At 43.9% G+C, this 16,968-nt stretch overlaps 1 protein-coding gene across 7 annotated transcripts in view; it reads right to left on the minus strand.

Annotated features, from left to right (window-relative positions):
- The window catches only part of CEP170B (centrosomal protein 170B), a 60,912-nt gene that overhangs the window by 28,325 nt on the left and 15,619 nt on the right, over window positions 1-16,968 (minus strand). For 6 of the 7 annotated variants that reach the window (XM_075753403.1, XM_075753407.1, XM_075753406.1 and 3 more), the window contains exons 4-8: window positions 14,969-15,049; window positions 12,085-12,141; window positions 10,658-10,796; window positions 2,954-3,055; window positions 1,340-1,816 (exon numbers count right to left, since the gene is read on the minus strand). In XM_075753403.1, coding sequence (XP_075609518.1) covers window positions 1,340-1,816; window positions 2,954-3,055; window positions 10,658-10,796; window positions 12,085-12,141; window positions 14,969-15,049 — 856 coding nt within the window. Of the gene's footprint in view, window positions 1-1,339; window positions 1,817-2,953; window positions 3,056-10,657; window positions 10,797-12,084; window positions 12,144-14,968; window positions 15,050-16,968 lie in introns of all 7 variants that reach the window. The other variant, XM_075753404.1, reaches the window with a different exon arrangement.

Genomic DNA, 16,968 nt, shown 5'->3' on the forward strand with positions numbered 1-16,968 from the left:
CTTCTATCCTCGACAATGTTCTCCAGCAAGTCAACAAAATCCAGTATCACAATAGCAAAAAAAACCCAACCTAAACCCTCCATCACACAGTCACAGTAGACTGAAAATAAGACCCTAAATAATAAAGTGGGGCACCTCAACACTGTCCCTTATTGAGAAGGACTAGAAACAAGCCATGACAACAAAATAGTTCAATCTCCATCCCTTGTCGAACTCCAGGGCTGGATATGTGAGACCTTTTTGACCATAGGGGCTTCTTAAAAAACTGTACACCAAACAGCAAGTTGGAGGTGTAATGGGTAAAACTCTTCATATTGGAGAAGAGGTCTTCATATTGGAGAGGAGGTTTTTTTCCAATAAGGAGGAAGCAAATACTCCTTTAAGGGAAAACAAGGTATTGCTCTCTTAAGAAGAACCTCAAGCACTAGTAGGTCTGGTAACCTTCAATATGACTTCTTCAGTTAAAGCTGCAGTTCAAAACAGTAGCTTTTCCAGAGGCCTGCAAGGCAGTGAGAGGCAGTGAGAATGCAGGAATCTCTAGTCTCCTCCTAGCTGTTCAGTGCATGGTCCAAGAGAGACATCCACACAAGCCCAAATCTTGCAAAATATATTCAAAGTTGCATGAGAATCATGTGAATCACACCAGCTGCACTAAGAACTGGGCTCCAAACTACACTTCAGACCTCTGAAAATCCCCAAAGAATTCCTCATAGTGACACACTTAACAGGACACAGGTCCATGAAACCTGAAGTTTTTGAACAGAGCAGGATTTCAGAGAAGCTTTAGTTTAAGAGAAGAAACCTTCTACAAGCACAATTTCGTCCACTGGTGATCATGCATATCTCAACTCTATCACCAGCTTCCATATTAGGACCTCCGGTCATTACAGCTATCAGGATGATCACCCTTAGCCTCTTCTGGACTACAGCTAAAATAAAAAGTCATGCCTTCAGCTAGGAGAAGCCAAGAGAAGAAAATCTACTGAAATATCTGTTTACCAGCCTGCCTGACCACATGGAAATTATTTTAGACATTTAAAAATCAAAATCCTTTTTTCAATCACAGTTACTGCTGAGCTGGCATTATAGATGTAGAGGAACCAGATTAGAGTGTTCCCCAGGCCAGCATCACACATGACTCCAGGGCCAGGTGAAGAGCCTGCTAGCCAAATTCAAAACCATTAACAGTCATTAAAGAAATATTCTTCATCTTGCAAATATGGAGCAGAGATAATTAAGTCCAGTTCTCCTTGACAGGAGAAGGGTTTTCTCCCTTTATTATGCTGCATTTGCATGGCCAACAGAGAAACTATGTCCACAAGACAAGACATTCACTCACCTTTAAGAGTCCTCACATGAACCGGCAGGTCACTCTTTGTACTGTACACATCGTCTCCCGGTGACTGTCGTCTCATCAAGCTTGGGTCATTCTGGACAAGCCAGTCAGCCACTTTGCTCTCTGCTGACATCACTTCTGTATGAGCTGGCTCCTTACTATATGGTCTTCTCTGTCTGAGCGAAAATTTAGTTACATGGTCTTTTATCTTTATTTTACCAGGGGTACCATCATCAAATTCAATGGTGAAGGAGGCATGACTCTGTACAACAGGGGCTACTACAGCATCAACATCCTTTGTCGGGATCTCATGGACCTGTGTTTCTGGAGATTTTGATGGCTGCTGAAATTCTTTAGTTGGAATCTCAAAGTAACTTGGCTCTCTCCGGAAGGCAAACACAGACTGTTCTTGGGCATCTCTATAAGCAGAAATATTACCATTCAGTTCCTCTTCATGTTGGGTTATCTCTTTTGATCTTTCTACAAAAGGGAGGGGGGGGGAAAAAGCAAGAAAACCTTAAATTCACAAACATTAGCTGAAATTAAAGAAAAAATACAAGTTTTGTTTTAGATAGCTTTGTACTCTGGCCTCATCAATGAAATTGGTGCTTACTGCACTGCTGTGGTCTGACTAACATTCGTTATATTTACTTTGCCCTTTCTTCCATTGCTCCCCAAAGAGAGAGCTGAGCAGACACACATGCACCATTGTATGTTTTGGCAGAACCTATGCGTTTGGTGGTATTTCAACACTTCTGTATGCGTGGGCTGATGTGGAAGGAAGATGTCCTGTTTCACTTTGCTGAATTCACTTACGTGCACACCTACGCAACTTTCTACAGTTCAAAGGAAAAGCTTGAGCGTGCAAAGCTAATCACAGGTATGTTTTTGCTGGATCAACAGCTAATTCTGTAACATCACTGGGGATAAACCCACATTTTTTCAGTAGTACCCAACCTTCTTGGCTAGAAGGTCACTTAGTTTAATTCAACCTCTTAGGAGGGCTGCGATTCACAACCTCTCTCTGCTGGAGAAGAGATATACCGCACATGCATTGAAATAAAAAACTTCTTCGTGTAGTAAAGCATATGCTTGATAGAAACATCAGGGTTACTGTACAAGTGAAAAAAGATGCGTCTTCCATGCATACAGATTCATAACAACAGGAGTGGTAAGACTAAATGGCTTCCAAGGATGATGAGGTGAGAAACAGATTGCTTCCACATCAATCAAATTCAGTCAATGCATCATCTCTTAAAGTGCCTCTTAGTTAGGAAGCTCCTGGGAGACACAGTGGATGGTTTATTCAGGTGGGCTACACACAATCACAGATATAGCACTGCTGTTTAACTAGGTCTCAAACAAGCTTAGTGAGGCCTTTCTCATCCATACTGAATTATTCCACAACTGCTGTTCCTAATGTTCAAATATTTTAGGCAAAACATTTTAATTTTCCCTTATTCTAGTTTCAGCAGCAGCAATCTACACATAGGAACGTGCAAGTACGAGCACAGAAAAAGTGGTAAATAAAGCAGGATGGCTTCACACAACAAAGATCAAAAGTGTGCAGAAATTTTGTCCCCCCCGTTTTCTCCCACCCCAAATCACCTCTATTACCTGAGTAATGTTCCTCTTGCCTTGTGTCCTCCTTGTTATTTGCATCATCTTCCCCCCACCAGGAGGGCTGCCCATAAAGAGGGGTGCGGTAAGTACTGGTTTCTAGGAAGAGGATAAGCAAATACTTTTGACACAGAAAATATCAATTTACCAGGTTCACAAAAGTCAACCACATGCTAAAAAGGGAAAAACAGCAGGGTCAGATGAGATCATGTACCTGTTACAATGCCGTTATTAACAACCGCAAATTATATACAATAATGAGTATGTTCAGGCTTTTCTTTATTTCCCCATTTTGTCTTTTTTACATTCTGCTGCATGATGCCGACTCCATCTCCCTTTGCTGTCTTTCATAACTGCGCTTCCCAAATACTGGCTTTTCTCCCTCTCTAGTCTCATTATTCACAGGAAACGGAAGGTGTTTGGCAGGACAGACTGCAAAACGCCAACCACAAAATTGTCTGCAACTCATCTGCAATTCAGGTGAAACTCAGACTTTTGTCCTGATCCTAACAAGGAAGACTGTGGCTCTGCCCTTTCTTGCCCCACCATGTACTCGGATGTTGTGAGGGATTTTTTTCCAACTCTTCACCACTCCCACTCTAAGTGACACACATACCACAACAGGAAATTCTTGAAGCGTTACAAATTTAGGGAAAATTATAAAACCATCTCCTTACACATACATAAAGAAGTATGCTTTCTTGCTCTCAAAAGCTCAAAGTAAACCAAGTAGAGTCCACAGTCACTGCAGGACTTCTCATGGAGAAGCTTCCCCTAGAAGAGCCAGACTTTTACAATTTTCTCTGCTCAAAGAGCACTCACTGAAAGATCAAGGCTTCATTGCAACAACAGGTACCCAAAGGAGCCGATCCACTGCTTCTTGTTTTGTCTCCCACAAAACAAGATTATGTTTTGGTACTGCCTTGGGCTGCTGCTGTTTATGCAACAAGCAGAAAGAATACACCTCAATTTATCTGTGGTACAGTTATTATTATGTTTTTATAATAGTTTTAGAGAAGCAAATAAAGTAGCTTTTGTTCTTTCATCTAGAGGTGATAGACACAAGGATAGGTAAGGGGCTGAGGTTAAGCTCCAGCTTTGTTAACTGCTTCTGCCTCTACCCGTAACAGCCATCAGCACACACCTTACTGATCACATCCTAAACCCAGGCTCCAGCTACGGAGCCATAGTCGGGCTTCTACTGCCAGCTGCTGCTCGCTGAGCTTGTGGTTTTAAAACCACACGCTGCTCTGTATAAAGCAGCCCTCAAACAGCCCTGCAATTTTGCATTCCCTACTTTAATAGGGACATGACAGAAAGTAGTCGTTAGCATAAGGGAAGCAGGAGAGAAAGGGGAATTAAATAATTGAAAGAAAAAGAGAAGGCTGATTTTATGCTGCTGTTTCTAAAGCTACACAGACCCAATGGCCACTACTTCAGATGGGTTTTTTTCTAGAATAGTTCCAGAGATATATAAGCTCATACATTGACAGTCCACAGGCAAAAATTTTGCTTTACAGATGCAGCCCACAGGCCCTTTTCAAGAGATCTTCTTTGTGTTTCAAAATTAACCATGCTGCCTCCCTTCACACCAAGGATCAAAAGAGGCTGAAAGTATTACTCTCCTCTCTGCCTAGAGTGCGTGGAACATAAACTGTGTTCCCATTATGTAGGCGGCCTTTGAAAGTTCAAAGGAGGAAGCATTTCTCACCATGAATAAATTGGAATTGCCAAGCAATATGTTTCATAACTGAAGATGGGTAAACCACTCAAGGGAGAGGGAAAGGAAAAAAAAAAAAAAAAGAAAGGAAAAAAAACCAAACTCTATTCACAAGCTTGTCAACAAACAGAGGCACTCAAATGTAGGGTTTGGTCTCTGCTAGACTGAGACCTTCTGTCACACAGCCTAGCAGAAACCTACTACCCTCTCTTCGTGCCATGACTTGTCCACTAGACCCCCACCTCAACCACGCAGGATCTGCTCTACCCATGTCAGGTACTTCTTTGGGGCACACACTGCAAATGGCAGAAGTCAGCTAAGAGAGCTCACGTCCATCTTGCAGGACAGATTTCTTCCCAGCAGCTGCTCCAGCCCCAAGATCTGCGTCCCACCTGCCTACAGGACACAGGAGCTACTGCCTTTGTCCCGCAGGAGCTTTTCTACTACAGGAAAAAGGCAGCAAGGGGAGCAAGTCAACCTTGGTCAGATTTTTCTGCTGATGGGGAAGTTTGGGATTGCAAGGAAAGCTGAAGGAAAAAGAGGATTTATAAAGAATAATGAGGCAGCTCCTCTGCCTTCTCAAATTTCCCCCTCTACCCTAATGAGCTCTAACAGGTGCTAGGAAATCCCCCAAATTACCCCTCTGACAAAAGCTAGCACAAAGCCAAACCCCAGGGTACATCAAGGAGCACCTACAGAGAGCACATCAGGTTGGCCAGAGTACCAGACCTGGGGCACCACAGTGGAGGCTGCCCCGCTGCACTCCCTGCATGGCAGCAGGGGGTCCCTTCTGCCCCACAGCACAGAGCTCAGGTGGCCCCACCTGCAACACTCTGTTACGGCGTGTGTAACACATCTGCTCACTTCTGTGGGGTTTGGGTTTTTTTTTTTTTTCATTCCTTCCCTCTCCCAGCCTCCACAATAAATGGGAACTTCATTCTAAAGACTGCAAAAAGCACAGATGGGAAGCTGAGGAGTCAGTATCTTGCTATTTGGGGACAGTTTCAACGTTTTAAGAGCAATTAATGTTTCCACTGAGCTTTCATATTAATTTGCATTTTGAATAACATTATCAAGTGACACAGACCCTCATTCTTGGCTACTGCTGAAAGTGGCCAGATCCTGAGCCAGAGTAGAATTTCCCTGACTTCAGAAGCGCTACATGAATTTGCTGCCCTGCTCGTGTCAGAAGCTTCTGTCCTTTCTAATTTGCCAGCACAACCGACCTGACACCTCTCCCCTCTCCAGCTCTAACACAACAATATTGTATAAAAAGGGGAGGGAAAAGCAAGTGTGATAGGAAGGCAGCTAAACCAGATGGCTGTCACAGAAGCGGGCCAGGAAGCAGCTACATATGCAGTTGTGCCAGCGGGCTTTGCTCTTCACCAGCTGGGACACATTTTGGGTAGTGACCTCAACCTGGACCTGCAGCAACCAGAGCAGCGCGTCTGCCTGTGCCCCAGGACAGGCATACCACCCTGAAGCCACCACCTGTCTGTTATATTTTAGTGTAACATGGAGGCTCTTGCAGGAGCAGAGAGACTTGAGGCTTGACCGAGTCAGCAGTGAAGCAAGGAATACCAATGAAAGCTAACTGCTCAGTCGTTTTAATGACATGAGACTTCCTCCAATTGATGGCAGCTTGTTACCACCTCTCTCTGCTCCATGCCAGGCTGCCCAGATGGTGCCAATTCATTTAGACATATTTCTTGGCTCATCAATTCCAGCAGACAGCCTGAAAACCATCCTTTTAGATAACTGAATTGAGGTCAGCACAAGCATTCAGCCAGATAAATCCCGAGCTACCAGGGACAGTGTAATACAGGGAAGACCACCGACGTGCACATGTTCTGCTCTTGGATTTCAGTCTTTGGGACAGTCACTCAAAAGAAAAAATGAGGAATGTTTTAGCACAGAACAAGGGAGGTCCATTCGTTTAACAAGTCTGACAAGAACTTGGCCTGTTAAATTAATACAGAACTATCGATCACCTGAAGGACAGGCACCACAATGAGAGAAAATGAGACATGTCAATACAAAGCATGTATTTATGGAGAAGTGAATCACACAGAACAACACAAGGGCAGGACCAAAAATACAGTCCAGGTGATGAAAGGGAAAGGAGAAAGCCTGTGTTAATGCTGCTTTCTATCAGCAAGTGGGCAGAAGAGCTTTCATGACAAGCATGCAGCTCCCACTGCAGAGGGGTCTGATTTCCCTTGAAGGTGTTCCCTGTGGTGGGGACAGAACCAAGGGCTGCACTACGCCCAGGTCCTCACAAAGCTTCAAATCATCACAAGACACAGACAGACAGCAACGGCAAAATTTCTTTGCTGACAGCAGCACACGCAGCTTTGAAGCTCTCTACAGCAAGTCATAACAAAAGCATGAGAAATCTAGCTTGCTTCAAGTCATACCATTTTTGATTCATTATTAATAACAATAATGTCCATCATCAGAAGATGCAGAGTAGGCTTCTTATGGCAGAGGCCTTGAGGGGGGTGGGGTGGGGGGGGAAGATGATCTAGCTATAACATTTTAAAATTAATTCCTTACATCTCTGCTTTTTAACTCCTCTCCAAAATAGAGGATTCAGAAATCCTAGTAGGAATAACCATAAAGCAATTCTCTAACTCTTTGCTGCAGTATTTGTATCATGTGTGTGTGAAACCTAAACCCTGGTCTTTTGTATCTGCTGTGAATGTATACAGATACCAGAGGCTTTCCAATCAGGCTGATAATCACAAATTTATTTGTATCAATTGCAGGGTCAAACCTTCAAGGTGCTGCAGGTACCATCACCCTAGCTCAGATGAAAAGCAGATACACCACCACCACTCCCTTAAATTAAAGGCTAGGGTAGAACTGTGCATCTAAATAGCTATTATGATGATCTCATGGGGAAAGCAGCCAAAGACCATGGAAACCACTCCACAACTGGGCACAACTCCCACTGCATCCTTCCACACTGCCTGCTGACCTCAGCCCCAGACACCAAGAAGACTTTCAAGTTGGCCACTCTTTTGAGAGGCCTCCCTGATGACACAGACGCTAACCTGGCAAGTGAGCCTATTTCACAGATCCAGGGAGAAGCTCAAGTCCTGCTCCTGCAGCCAGTGATGCCCATTTCAGCTGGATACTGCAGGCAGCCTCCACCCCTGGAAACTCAGGCCTGCAGCAGTTATTCAGGTTAGTCATCAGATTTGGCATGATCTAGTGCCATCAGCCTGTGAGGGCTTTAAAAAAAAAAAAAAAATAAAGATCAGCCTGAGGATTAACTATGTGTTGAGAACAGAAGACCACAAAGTAGCTTATCTCATCTAGTACCTCAACTCAGGTAGCAACAGATGGGGATTGTGACAGTCTTAAAATCTGCTCAGTTCAAGGCTGTACCTGGCCTCCTGATCACTTAAGGTTTTAAACATGAGAGCTGATGGCTATTTTTAGCATTAACTAGCTGAACTGTGGGCACGTTTCTTATTCATATCCATATCCAACCCACAGGGCTTACCAAGCTCCTGCCTCAAACACTTCACAAAGACTGATGATTTTCTGCTTACAGGCAACAAACACCCAAAAGCTGCAAGTTCAACAGCATAAAGACTAAATGGCTGAGCTGTTTCCCATTCACTCCCCTGGATCTCTTTATCCTCAGCCCCTCACCTCCTCCCATTTCTAAGCAGCTCTAATTGTTCACATTGTTTTGTTAAACCTCTTCCCTGAAAGCTTGCATTCCCTCTCCCTCTTTTCCACCCGGGCCCTGGGAAGCAATCCTTCTAAAGGCTTTTGTCACCCGAGACCTTGTTTTAATTAGTCAATGCAAATTCCTAAATACCTACGGGCTTAGCAAAACAGCTCTCTCCCCAAAGCCTCATTCTGCTGCCACTAAGCAAGCCCACTCCCGGTAAGAATACTACATTCTCCTTTCCACTAATCATTTTAAATTGCTGCCACTCCTCCGAGCAACCAAGGAGAAACTGTGCATGTGTGCAGCTGAAGACAAGGTGAATTAGTCGCATCACAGATGAAAAAGGGACCCACTGACCATTCTGCTCACGTGACAGAGATGCTTTCTTGAGAGCAAGGCACTAGTTTAATGCTCAGACTCCCTCCCTTGCTTCTGCAGGCTTCAGTCCAACCCAGTAAAACATGTCCAACAAAACATCCCAAATTCCTCCATCTTTCAGTGAGGTTAGCAGCACTTCACAGATTTTTTTTTCTCGTATCTGTGTCTCAGTCCCACTGCATCCCCAATAAGTACTCACAGCCCTTTTTGCCTTAGAGCTATGGTCTGTGCCTGCTAACAATGACAGAAACATAATGCAGGTCTGTGAACCACAGGCTAGAGAAATGGGTCACCTTGCTTAAGAGTCACTCAATGTTCTGACTTTGAAGATGTTCCAAATATCAATCGCTTACACTACGTAGGTTAAAACCGACCAGAGCGTATTTTGGAAGGTGGCAAGAATAAAGATGAGAATGTTCATGCAATCAAGCAGCAGCAAATGCAAACTGGTTCCAGTTACTGGCAAACCAGTCCAGTTACTGGCAGTGCTTTTGAAAAACCCCATACCCCTTGCCAGGCTGCCGCAGAAGTCCCCTCATAGCAAGGTTCACCTCTTCTCACCCTCTGCGGTGTCACGGTTAATCATAGCCAACTTCATCCCCTTAACTGCACGCTTGTGAGGCAAAGTCACGAATGCCACATCCATAGGGGAGAGTGACACGCAGACACAGCTAAAGCAACACAAAGAAAGGTTCTGCGGTGCGGAAAATGGGAGTCAGGTACGCGAGCGCATGTGCATGTGCTTCCACACACAGCTGGAGGCAACAAGACCAGGGAGAAAAATTACACTGGTTCAGTACGCTGCATCAGCTTAGAGGAATTTTCATAAAGACAATACATGGGAGATTAAGGTCAACCAACCCACTCTGATTAGTTATCATGAAGCCTTATCAGATCAAAGTTGTACATACTTCTAGAAAGCTGCTGTATCTATCTCTAGGTCACCTCACCCAAGATGCTGTCTCACTCTTCTACTTTCCCATCCTCTTCCCTCCATTCACCCCCCTGCTCCTTCCTCCAACAGACCCACTGGGCAGTCTCTCTGCCAACCCTAAAGCTTTCCAATCGTTCTGCCACCCTGGTGCCACAAGACCACCACTGGCAGTCATCCATCACTGGCATGCTTTAAAACCATATTTGTTCTTCCCACCATCAGGCTCTAGAAGGCCACCAACTGATACCTGAGCAGAACTGGGGAGAGACCTGCCAGGGCAGTACGTAAGGAGGTAGGAAGTTGGGTGAGATGGGTGAGACAAGACTGCTGTGGAGGTCTTGGCCCACCATGATGGGAAACAGGGAGGAAGCAAGTTTGACAAAGGGTCTTTAAAGGAAGGAAGCAGTGGGTAAAGAAATGGGGAACAGAAGTAATTTTTCAAATGGAAGAGATTTGCAGCTGAGGAACAGCATCTGAAGCAAACGTCTCCCAGTTTGGCAGCCAGTTTCAATCCCACATACTGGCACATTAGGAAGTACAGCCATTTAAAACCATACAGGGCTTTTTGAAAGAAATGGCTTGTTGCTTCTTTGCCTGTCTGCCTGCCAGCACCACACCACGCCACAGCAGCCATGCATTTTCTACTCTGAGTCACCGTCTCTGTTCAAACACCAGCTAATGATTAGGAAATTAAAAATAGACCAGACAGGTGCCAAAGAACTTACCAAACCTGCTCGGCCTACGGGTTCTCCAGCACACACACAGCGACAAGGCATGTGTGAGCCATCACACCACCTGACTGTTTTTGGAGGCTGAATCTCCAAAAACTGAGTGTCTGGAATACTTGGAGGTTTAGAAAGATGACCTTTCTGGAACTGCTCCTAGATACAACCCACAACACTGCTGTCAGAATCGTGACCCAGCGCAAGCTTGAGTTGCACTTTGTTCTGAATCTTGATTAACTGGTTCCAGAGCAAGTACCTGTAATTGCTTTCCTCTCTCCTTTCTCCAGTTTTGCTTGTGGGGACTCAGCATAGACACTGTGCTCCATGGGCTGCTCTGCCCTCTTCATTGTCGTGCCTTTGTAATTCATTTGAAGTTGGCTGGTGTACTTCTCATGCTGCAGAGACACAAGCAACAGTTGTGGGATGCCCCTGCAATCTGTGTGCGAGCCCACAGAAAAGAAAAACCACCTTTCCCTGCAAATGGATCACACAGAGGCAGCTATGTTCTGCAACAAGAAGAAAGCACACCTGAGTAGAGGCTACAGAACAGCAGAAATGCCAGCTGAGAGGCTTTCAAATACCCCACTTGGAAGACATTAAGTGACAATTCTAGACCATGAGAAGGTCATTGTGATTGAGCTCTGCAAAACAGCTAATTGGGAAACCCTTTAAAGAATAAACTGAGAAGAATCAGAACTTAGGCCATTTTCCACTAGGAATTCAAATCCTGAAATCCCCTTTGTTCTTAAAGCAATATTATAAATTATTTCAGGGCACTCATCTGCATTATCTCAGCTTTTTGGCAAAGGTAATTAAAAGATATTTTAATTATTTCTCTCCAAACCCTGTCTCCAGCTATGAAAGTGATTCTGCCTTAAAACAGGCTCCGTATTAACATAATAAATGAGCTATTTAAAAGTGGGTTTATTACAAGTAAATTAATAAAAGGGTATACCCATCCAGATTGCCCTGAGTAAGTTCAATATATCATTTGCCCAATTCTAGCTGTTATATTTTCAATCCTCTCCAAGTCCTAAACATGAAACCAAGGCTAAGAAGACAGTATCTGCTAGCCAAGAGGTGATGCTTGGCACTGATAGCCCAGTCCTTCAGCTGAACATGACAGCTTTCTTGCCCAGAGGGGGCTGCTTTTCTGCCTTAGATAAGAAAATGCCTGAATATTTTGTACCTGCTACTGAACTCTTTGTTTAAAAAACTCCTCACTCAGCAAGTAAAAATTTGGAGCTTGAAGGCAAAAATGAGATGATATACAGGAATAAATTAAGCAAACTTCAGCCCGCTGGAGGAAGTGTAATGGAGCTGCCCTAAGTCACCATGGTCAGAAAAAGTCATCTGCGCTCCACTTCTGGGAAGGACCAAGTTCTGCTGTGCTTCACCCACAAGTTAATGTGCTGACTGTTCTTTAATATGTTACAGCTTTAGTAACCTTTTTTGTTGGCAGTCATGAAATCATAAATAACTTCATATACATGTTAGCACAGGGATAAGAGAGATCAGAGCAGAGGTAACTGGGAAATGTATCTCTCCTCAAAGGAAGGTTTTGTTAAGTCCCAATGCAAGGAGAGCCTCACACTGTGGAATATTTTACTGCCATCAAGAGTATTTTAATATTTCAGGCTGCTCGACCATTTTAAAAATGCACCTGCACCCAGACACTCTTACCTTTAATGCTTCTTCTGGGACTTTGTGTTGAATTTGTTCCAGGACGTACATGTTCGAATGTACAGAACTTGTTAAGGAAATGGCAAAGGAATTGGATGGACAGAGAAATCTAGCATTTAGTCACAGAAAGAAAACAAGATCATAAAACCAGAGAAGCTTAAAATACACAGGGTACTAGAAGTTGCCTGCGCTGTAGCCCACCATGGCCTTTGTTGTGCTTGTTTTGCAAGAGAGCAATCCCATCTGCTGGCCAGACCCATGACAACTGAAGGGCAGCAGACAAGGGGAGCAGGGTAGGAGAAGCTTGGGGAGCACTAGTAGCTCTGTGCAGGACCCAGGGGAGCAACCAGAGACCTGATTCAACTCACATCCTGCTGGCAGCTCCAGGCAGACCACTCTGCCCGTGGTACCCTGGCCAAGATGGGGCAATTTTGTGTACTCTGGAGAAGGGAACAATAGAGTTCAGCTCCCTGCAGGGATGTCTGGGACTACAGTGCTCTCTTGCCTTGACAAGGCCTTTCAGCCACTGCAGTTTTCTGGATGAAAAGTAAATCAGGTCACGAGCTGCTGTGACCTCTTAGGAAGGGAAGCGTTCAACATGGTTGAGCCTAGGCAATAATCCTCAGCAACACTGTGGGCTTTTTTTTTTTTTAAAAAAAAAAAGCATCTGGCAATGTCATCACTAACAACCCAATCAGCACAGCACAGAGCAAAGGGGAGGAAAAAGGAAAGATGGAAAATGTTAGACTAAAAATAAACCAAGTGATACTGGCATAGCAGGGAAACTCCGCACAGTCTGTAAGTGAAACTGTAAATGGAAAAGAGACAAACGCTCTTATGCAACAGCACACAGCTGACTCAGAGACCTCAGGAGATGCTGCCATCCACACCAAGCTGAACGTGGTGTGCACAGAAAGCACTTCTAAAGAGAGTGGCACCAAAGCAGCAAAGGAGAGGAAGAGATTGTAACTGCTGTACCAACCATGCTGAAGTAAAGATAAGAGTCTAAAACCTACATTCTCTAAAGTTTTTCTGTTGAGGGCAATAAATTCTACAATTCGTAAATGCAGTCATTCATTTCACATGAATATCCATGTAAGGACTGCAGGACTAAACACTTCAACACAGCTGCTTAGTGCTCAGAATTGCTTTCCATAAGTTGTTCAAACCTGTATCGCAGCCATTAAAAACCTACCCAGGCTTTAGGCACTAACTTATACCTTTCCCCAAACATCTAGAGAGCAGAAGGCACATGACCAGCTACATCAAAAGAACATTTGCAAAGTCACAAAAAGCTAGAACTAAGTTTGCCTATGGGACTGTAACAGCATCACCACGTGTGCACTGAAAGGCCACTTGTAATGACATGATCCCAGGTGACAGTGCTCAGTAAGGGGCTACTCGGTATTGCACCCCCTATGTATGCCTGAACCTTCATCAAACTGCAGATCTGAAGGCAAATAATCTTTTTTCTTTTTTTTTTTTTTCCCCCAAAAGATTCAGCAACTACCTCCCTTTAAAAAAAAAACAACAAACAAACCAACAGAAAAACCAAACCACCAAACAACTACTGTGAAGCAAGGATTTTTTGTTTCTAAAATGGCAAGAGACTGAGTGAGACCAAGACCAAGACACAAGGCCTAGAAAACCCTCTCTTCCAGCAGATCCAGAACTGTATGCACATCAGTTTAAGCATCCTGTTGCAACAGTGAGTGCTCCTGCACCAGCACTGCTTACAGTCAAGGTACCCAGATCGCTGGAAGACCAGGGAGGCTTGGCCTCTCCTCGCTGCCTCAGCTCTCTGGGCTCCAGCAAGGAGTATTTCAAGGGCTACAGCATGGCCAAGCACAAACTGATTATCATGGGGACAACAAAAGGCATAAGAACGTGGCCTTGGGGTCAAGGATGCACAAGAGCCAGCCAAACACCTCCTTCCCCCCAATGGTAAAACTTAGTCTCTGCCTCTATTCTCAGAAATGTCTGGACTGTTTTAACTTAAATTTCCACAAAAAAGAAAGATGGAGAAGACAGTTGCTACTTCTAAATTCAGCCTGAGTGGTTAAGTTTGGCAGATAGAAGCAGCTGAAAAAAGTGAAAAAAAGGATTAGATTACACGAAAAGGCAGCAATAGGAGCCTCTACTTACCACTGTTGATCTACAGGCTCAGAAACGCTACACTTATAGCCAGGCATACAGTCACATCAGGATAAAAAGGAAACAGATGAAGGCAAAGGTGTTTCAGCAGACAGTAGCAGGATCTGTGACTCTGTAAACAAAGCAGCAACTGCAGCCTAGCCTCCCTTAATCGAGGTGAAATTTGCTATTGCTAAAGAGAGATTTACTCTTGTGTTTTGTGGCAGAAGCAATTTGCACAGGCAAGCTTCAATCGATACAGTCACAGGGCTGACCACAAGCCCCAAAGCTAAATGTTTAAGCCTGAAGATCTGCAAATTGTCCAGAAGCAAGTATTTGGGTGAAATGATGAACAAAAACCAAGTTGGATAAAAAAAATCAAAGATATTAGTTCATACAAAAGTATACGAAATATGTTTGCTCCCCAGCTGGTACCAGCTACAGTTGCCACCCAAATAAAAAGAAAAAGCGCAACCCTTCCTTAGAAAGAGACTGAAGAAACATCTCCACAGCCACTATTGCCAATGCAAGGCCTGATTCAAAGTCCAATGAAGGTAGCAGGCGTCATGATTAATACGCTCTGAATCAGGTCCATGATGGAGAAACAAAAGCTTATGAGCCATCCAAAGGCTCCAGGAGACAAAACAAACACCTCTACTCATTAGCAACAATTAGCACTGTTAACTGTCCATGCAGCAAACAGTACAAAACCCAAAGACCACATCCTACTCTTTCTTCAGATGAGAAGGATATCATAGCCGAAGCGAATGACATCATTCAGTTTTAGGGTGATGTACTTCTGGTCAGGAATCCTCACGTCATTGACGAATGTCTGCAGGAAAGAAGCACAGGAATGGTTTTTGACTGAGGGTATAGAGGTGATGCATCTCAGATGGATAGGGCTCCTGGAGGACACCCGTGCCCATCTGCCAATAGCACTGCACACATTCAGGGTGCATTAGCACAAAGTCAGCCAGGTGAAGACCTAAGTTCCCTAGAAAAATCAACACTGGCAAGTAGCTCCAATGAGCAAGTTGGAGCACCCCAATTATGCTTCAAAGCAAGGTGCTCTGAAGGGACCTCTAGGGAGGTCTACCTTTCCACCAACTACGAATGAAATTTTAGTCCCCAACGTGCACATAAATGAGGTGCATAAATAACTTAGGGACTTCAGATGCTCCCTGTTCTCCTCCACCCTTCACAACCAGCAAGAGCAGCAAATGCTACAACTCACACACTAATTACTGAGCTGGGAATCAGCTTTCCGCTGGATGTCAAACAAGACTGGTGTCAGCCCCAAGGCCTGATAATTTAACAAGCAAAGCCTATCACAGAGGAAGGGGGAAAATGAAAATGCACAGGAAAACAAGCATTTGCATGATGTCTGAGGCCACATTGTCCAAGACACCATATAACAGTACAACAGGGCCCACACACAAAAGATGCACATACTCATTTTTTTCTATGCTCCAGGCAGTTGAGGCCCAAAGAAACTAAGTCATCCTTATAAAGGTGCAAGAAATGTACTTCGTAGCTGTGAACAAATGCCTCGGATGTCTCAGATGCCTGCTTTCCAAGGAGATCCCCTAGGGAGCAATTCTCGCAGAACCAACGGAGGAACAATCAAGCACTCATGGACATCTTTCACAAATAAACCCATATACTTTTGTAATAACCCAGGCCAAAGAAAAATCAATCAGGAACTCAGTTGAAGAAGCACCAGTGTGCTGATGGGGATTAGTTGCAGCCAGGGCAGTCACAGACAGCAGGAGTTACCCTACCTTGCAAGGTGGGATTCACCCAGCCCCACAGACCAGGAACTCGCTGCTGAGTATTTGTAGCCTCAGTATGAATGCAGCTACGCTCTGACGAATCAAAATTATACTAGAAAATGAACTGACATGCGTTCACCAGATGCACAGTCATCTTCTGTCTTCTCACCTCAGCCAAGCCAAACATGCATGATAAGACCAAGTATTAACCACAGAGGAAAAATAAATGCTAGAGTAGGAAACTAGAACCTCAGCAGACAACAGCCTCCAGCTTCCTGGCAACTTACAGAGGAGCTGGGGAACAGGCCTGTAATTTCAGAATAAAAGCAGTGAAGCTGGTTAAAAGGCACGGAATTCCTATTTGCATGAATTTTTTTAATATTTAAAAAGCCCACAACAGTCAGATCTGGAACAGGAATAATTATTTCCTGAATTTTCTGCAAAACAGAAGTCTGCAAGAAAACCCATTTTGATGTTACCTCTTCATCCACGGTTACTTCAAATAAAATAACCCAAGCAAACTGCTTATTGCAGATAGAAATACTACCTCCAAAACCAAAAGACCCTTAATAGAGACTGCAGAATCAGCTGAACATTATAATAAAAACAATACAAAACATTTAGACAATTAATACAAGCCAGATTATCCAGCAAAGCCATATAATGCATTGTTGACGAGCCATAAAGTAAATACAAAATAAAAGCAAATTCTGAAAACGGAATTAAAATCAAGGTTCTCAAAAGTGATTTCTTTAGTTTCGGGCGAGGGGGAAACAAGTTTGCATGAAAATTTTCAAATAAGGACCTATGTTTCTTTCATGCAAAATAATTTCAGTTTGGCCACAACAGTCTTCTCCAGCAGAAGTGTGTTTGACCAGCTGCAGAAGACATGCACTGCTGTAACTCATTCTACTCCACTGCCTCTCTGAGCGCAAGTCTTATTAAAATGTCAATTCATATGCTTTAGCATGTGAAGATA

The sequence above is a fragment of the Balearica regulorum genome, chromosome 5, assembly GCF_011004875.1.
Source record: "Balearica regulorum gibbericeps isolate bBalReg1 chromosome 5, bBalReg1.pri, whole genome shotgun sequence".
NCBI classification, from domain to species: Eukaryota; Metazoa; Chordata; class Aves; order Gruiformes; family Gruidae; genus Balearica; species Balearica regulorum.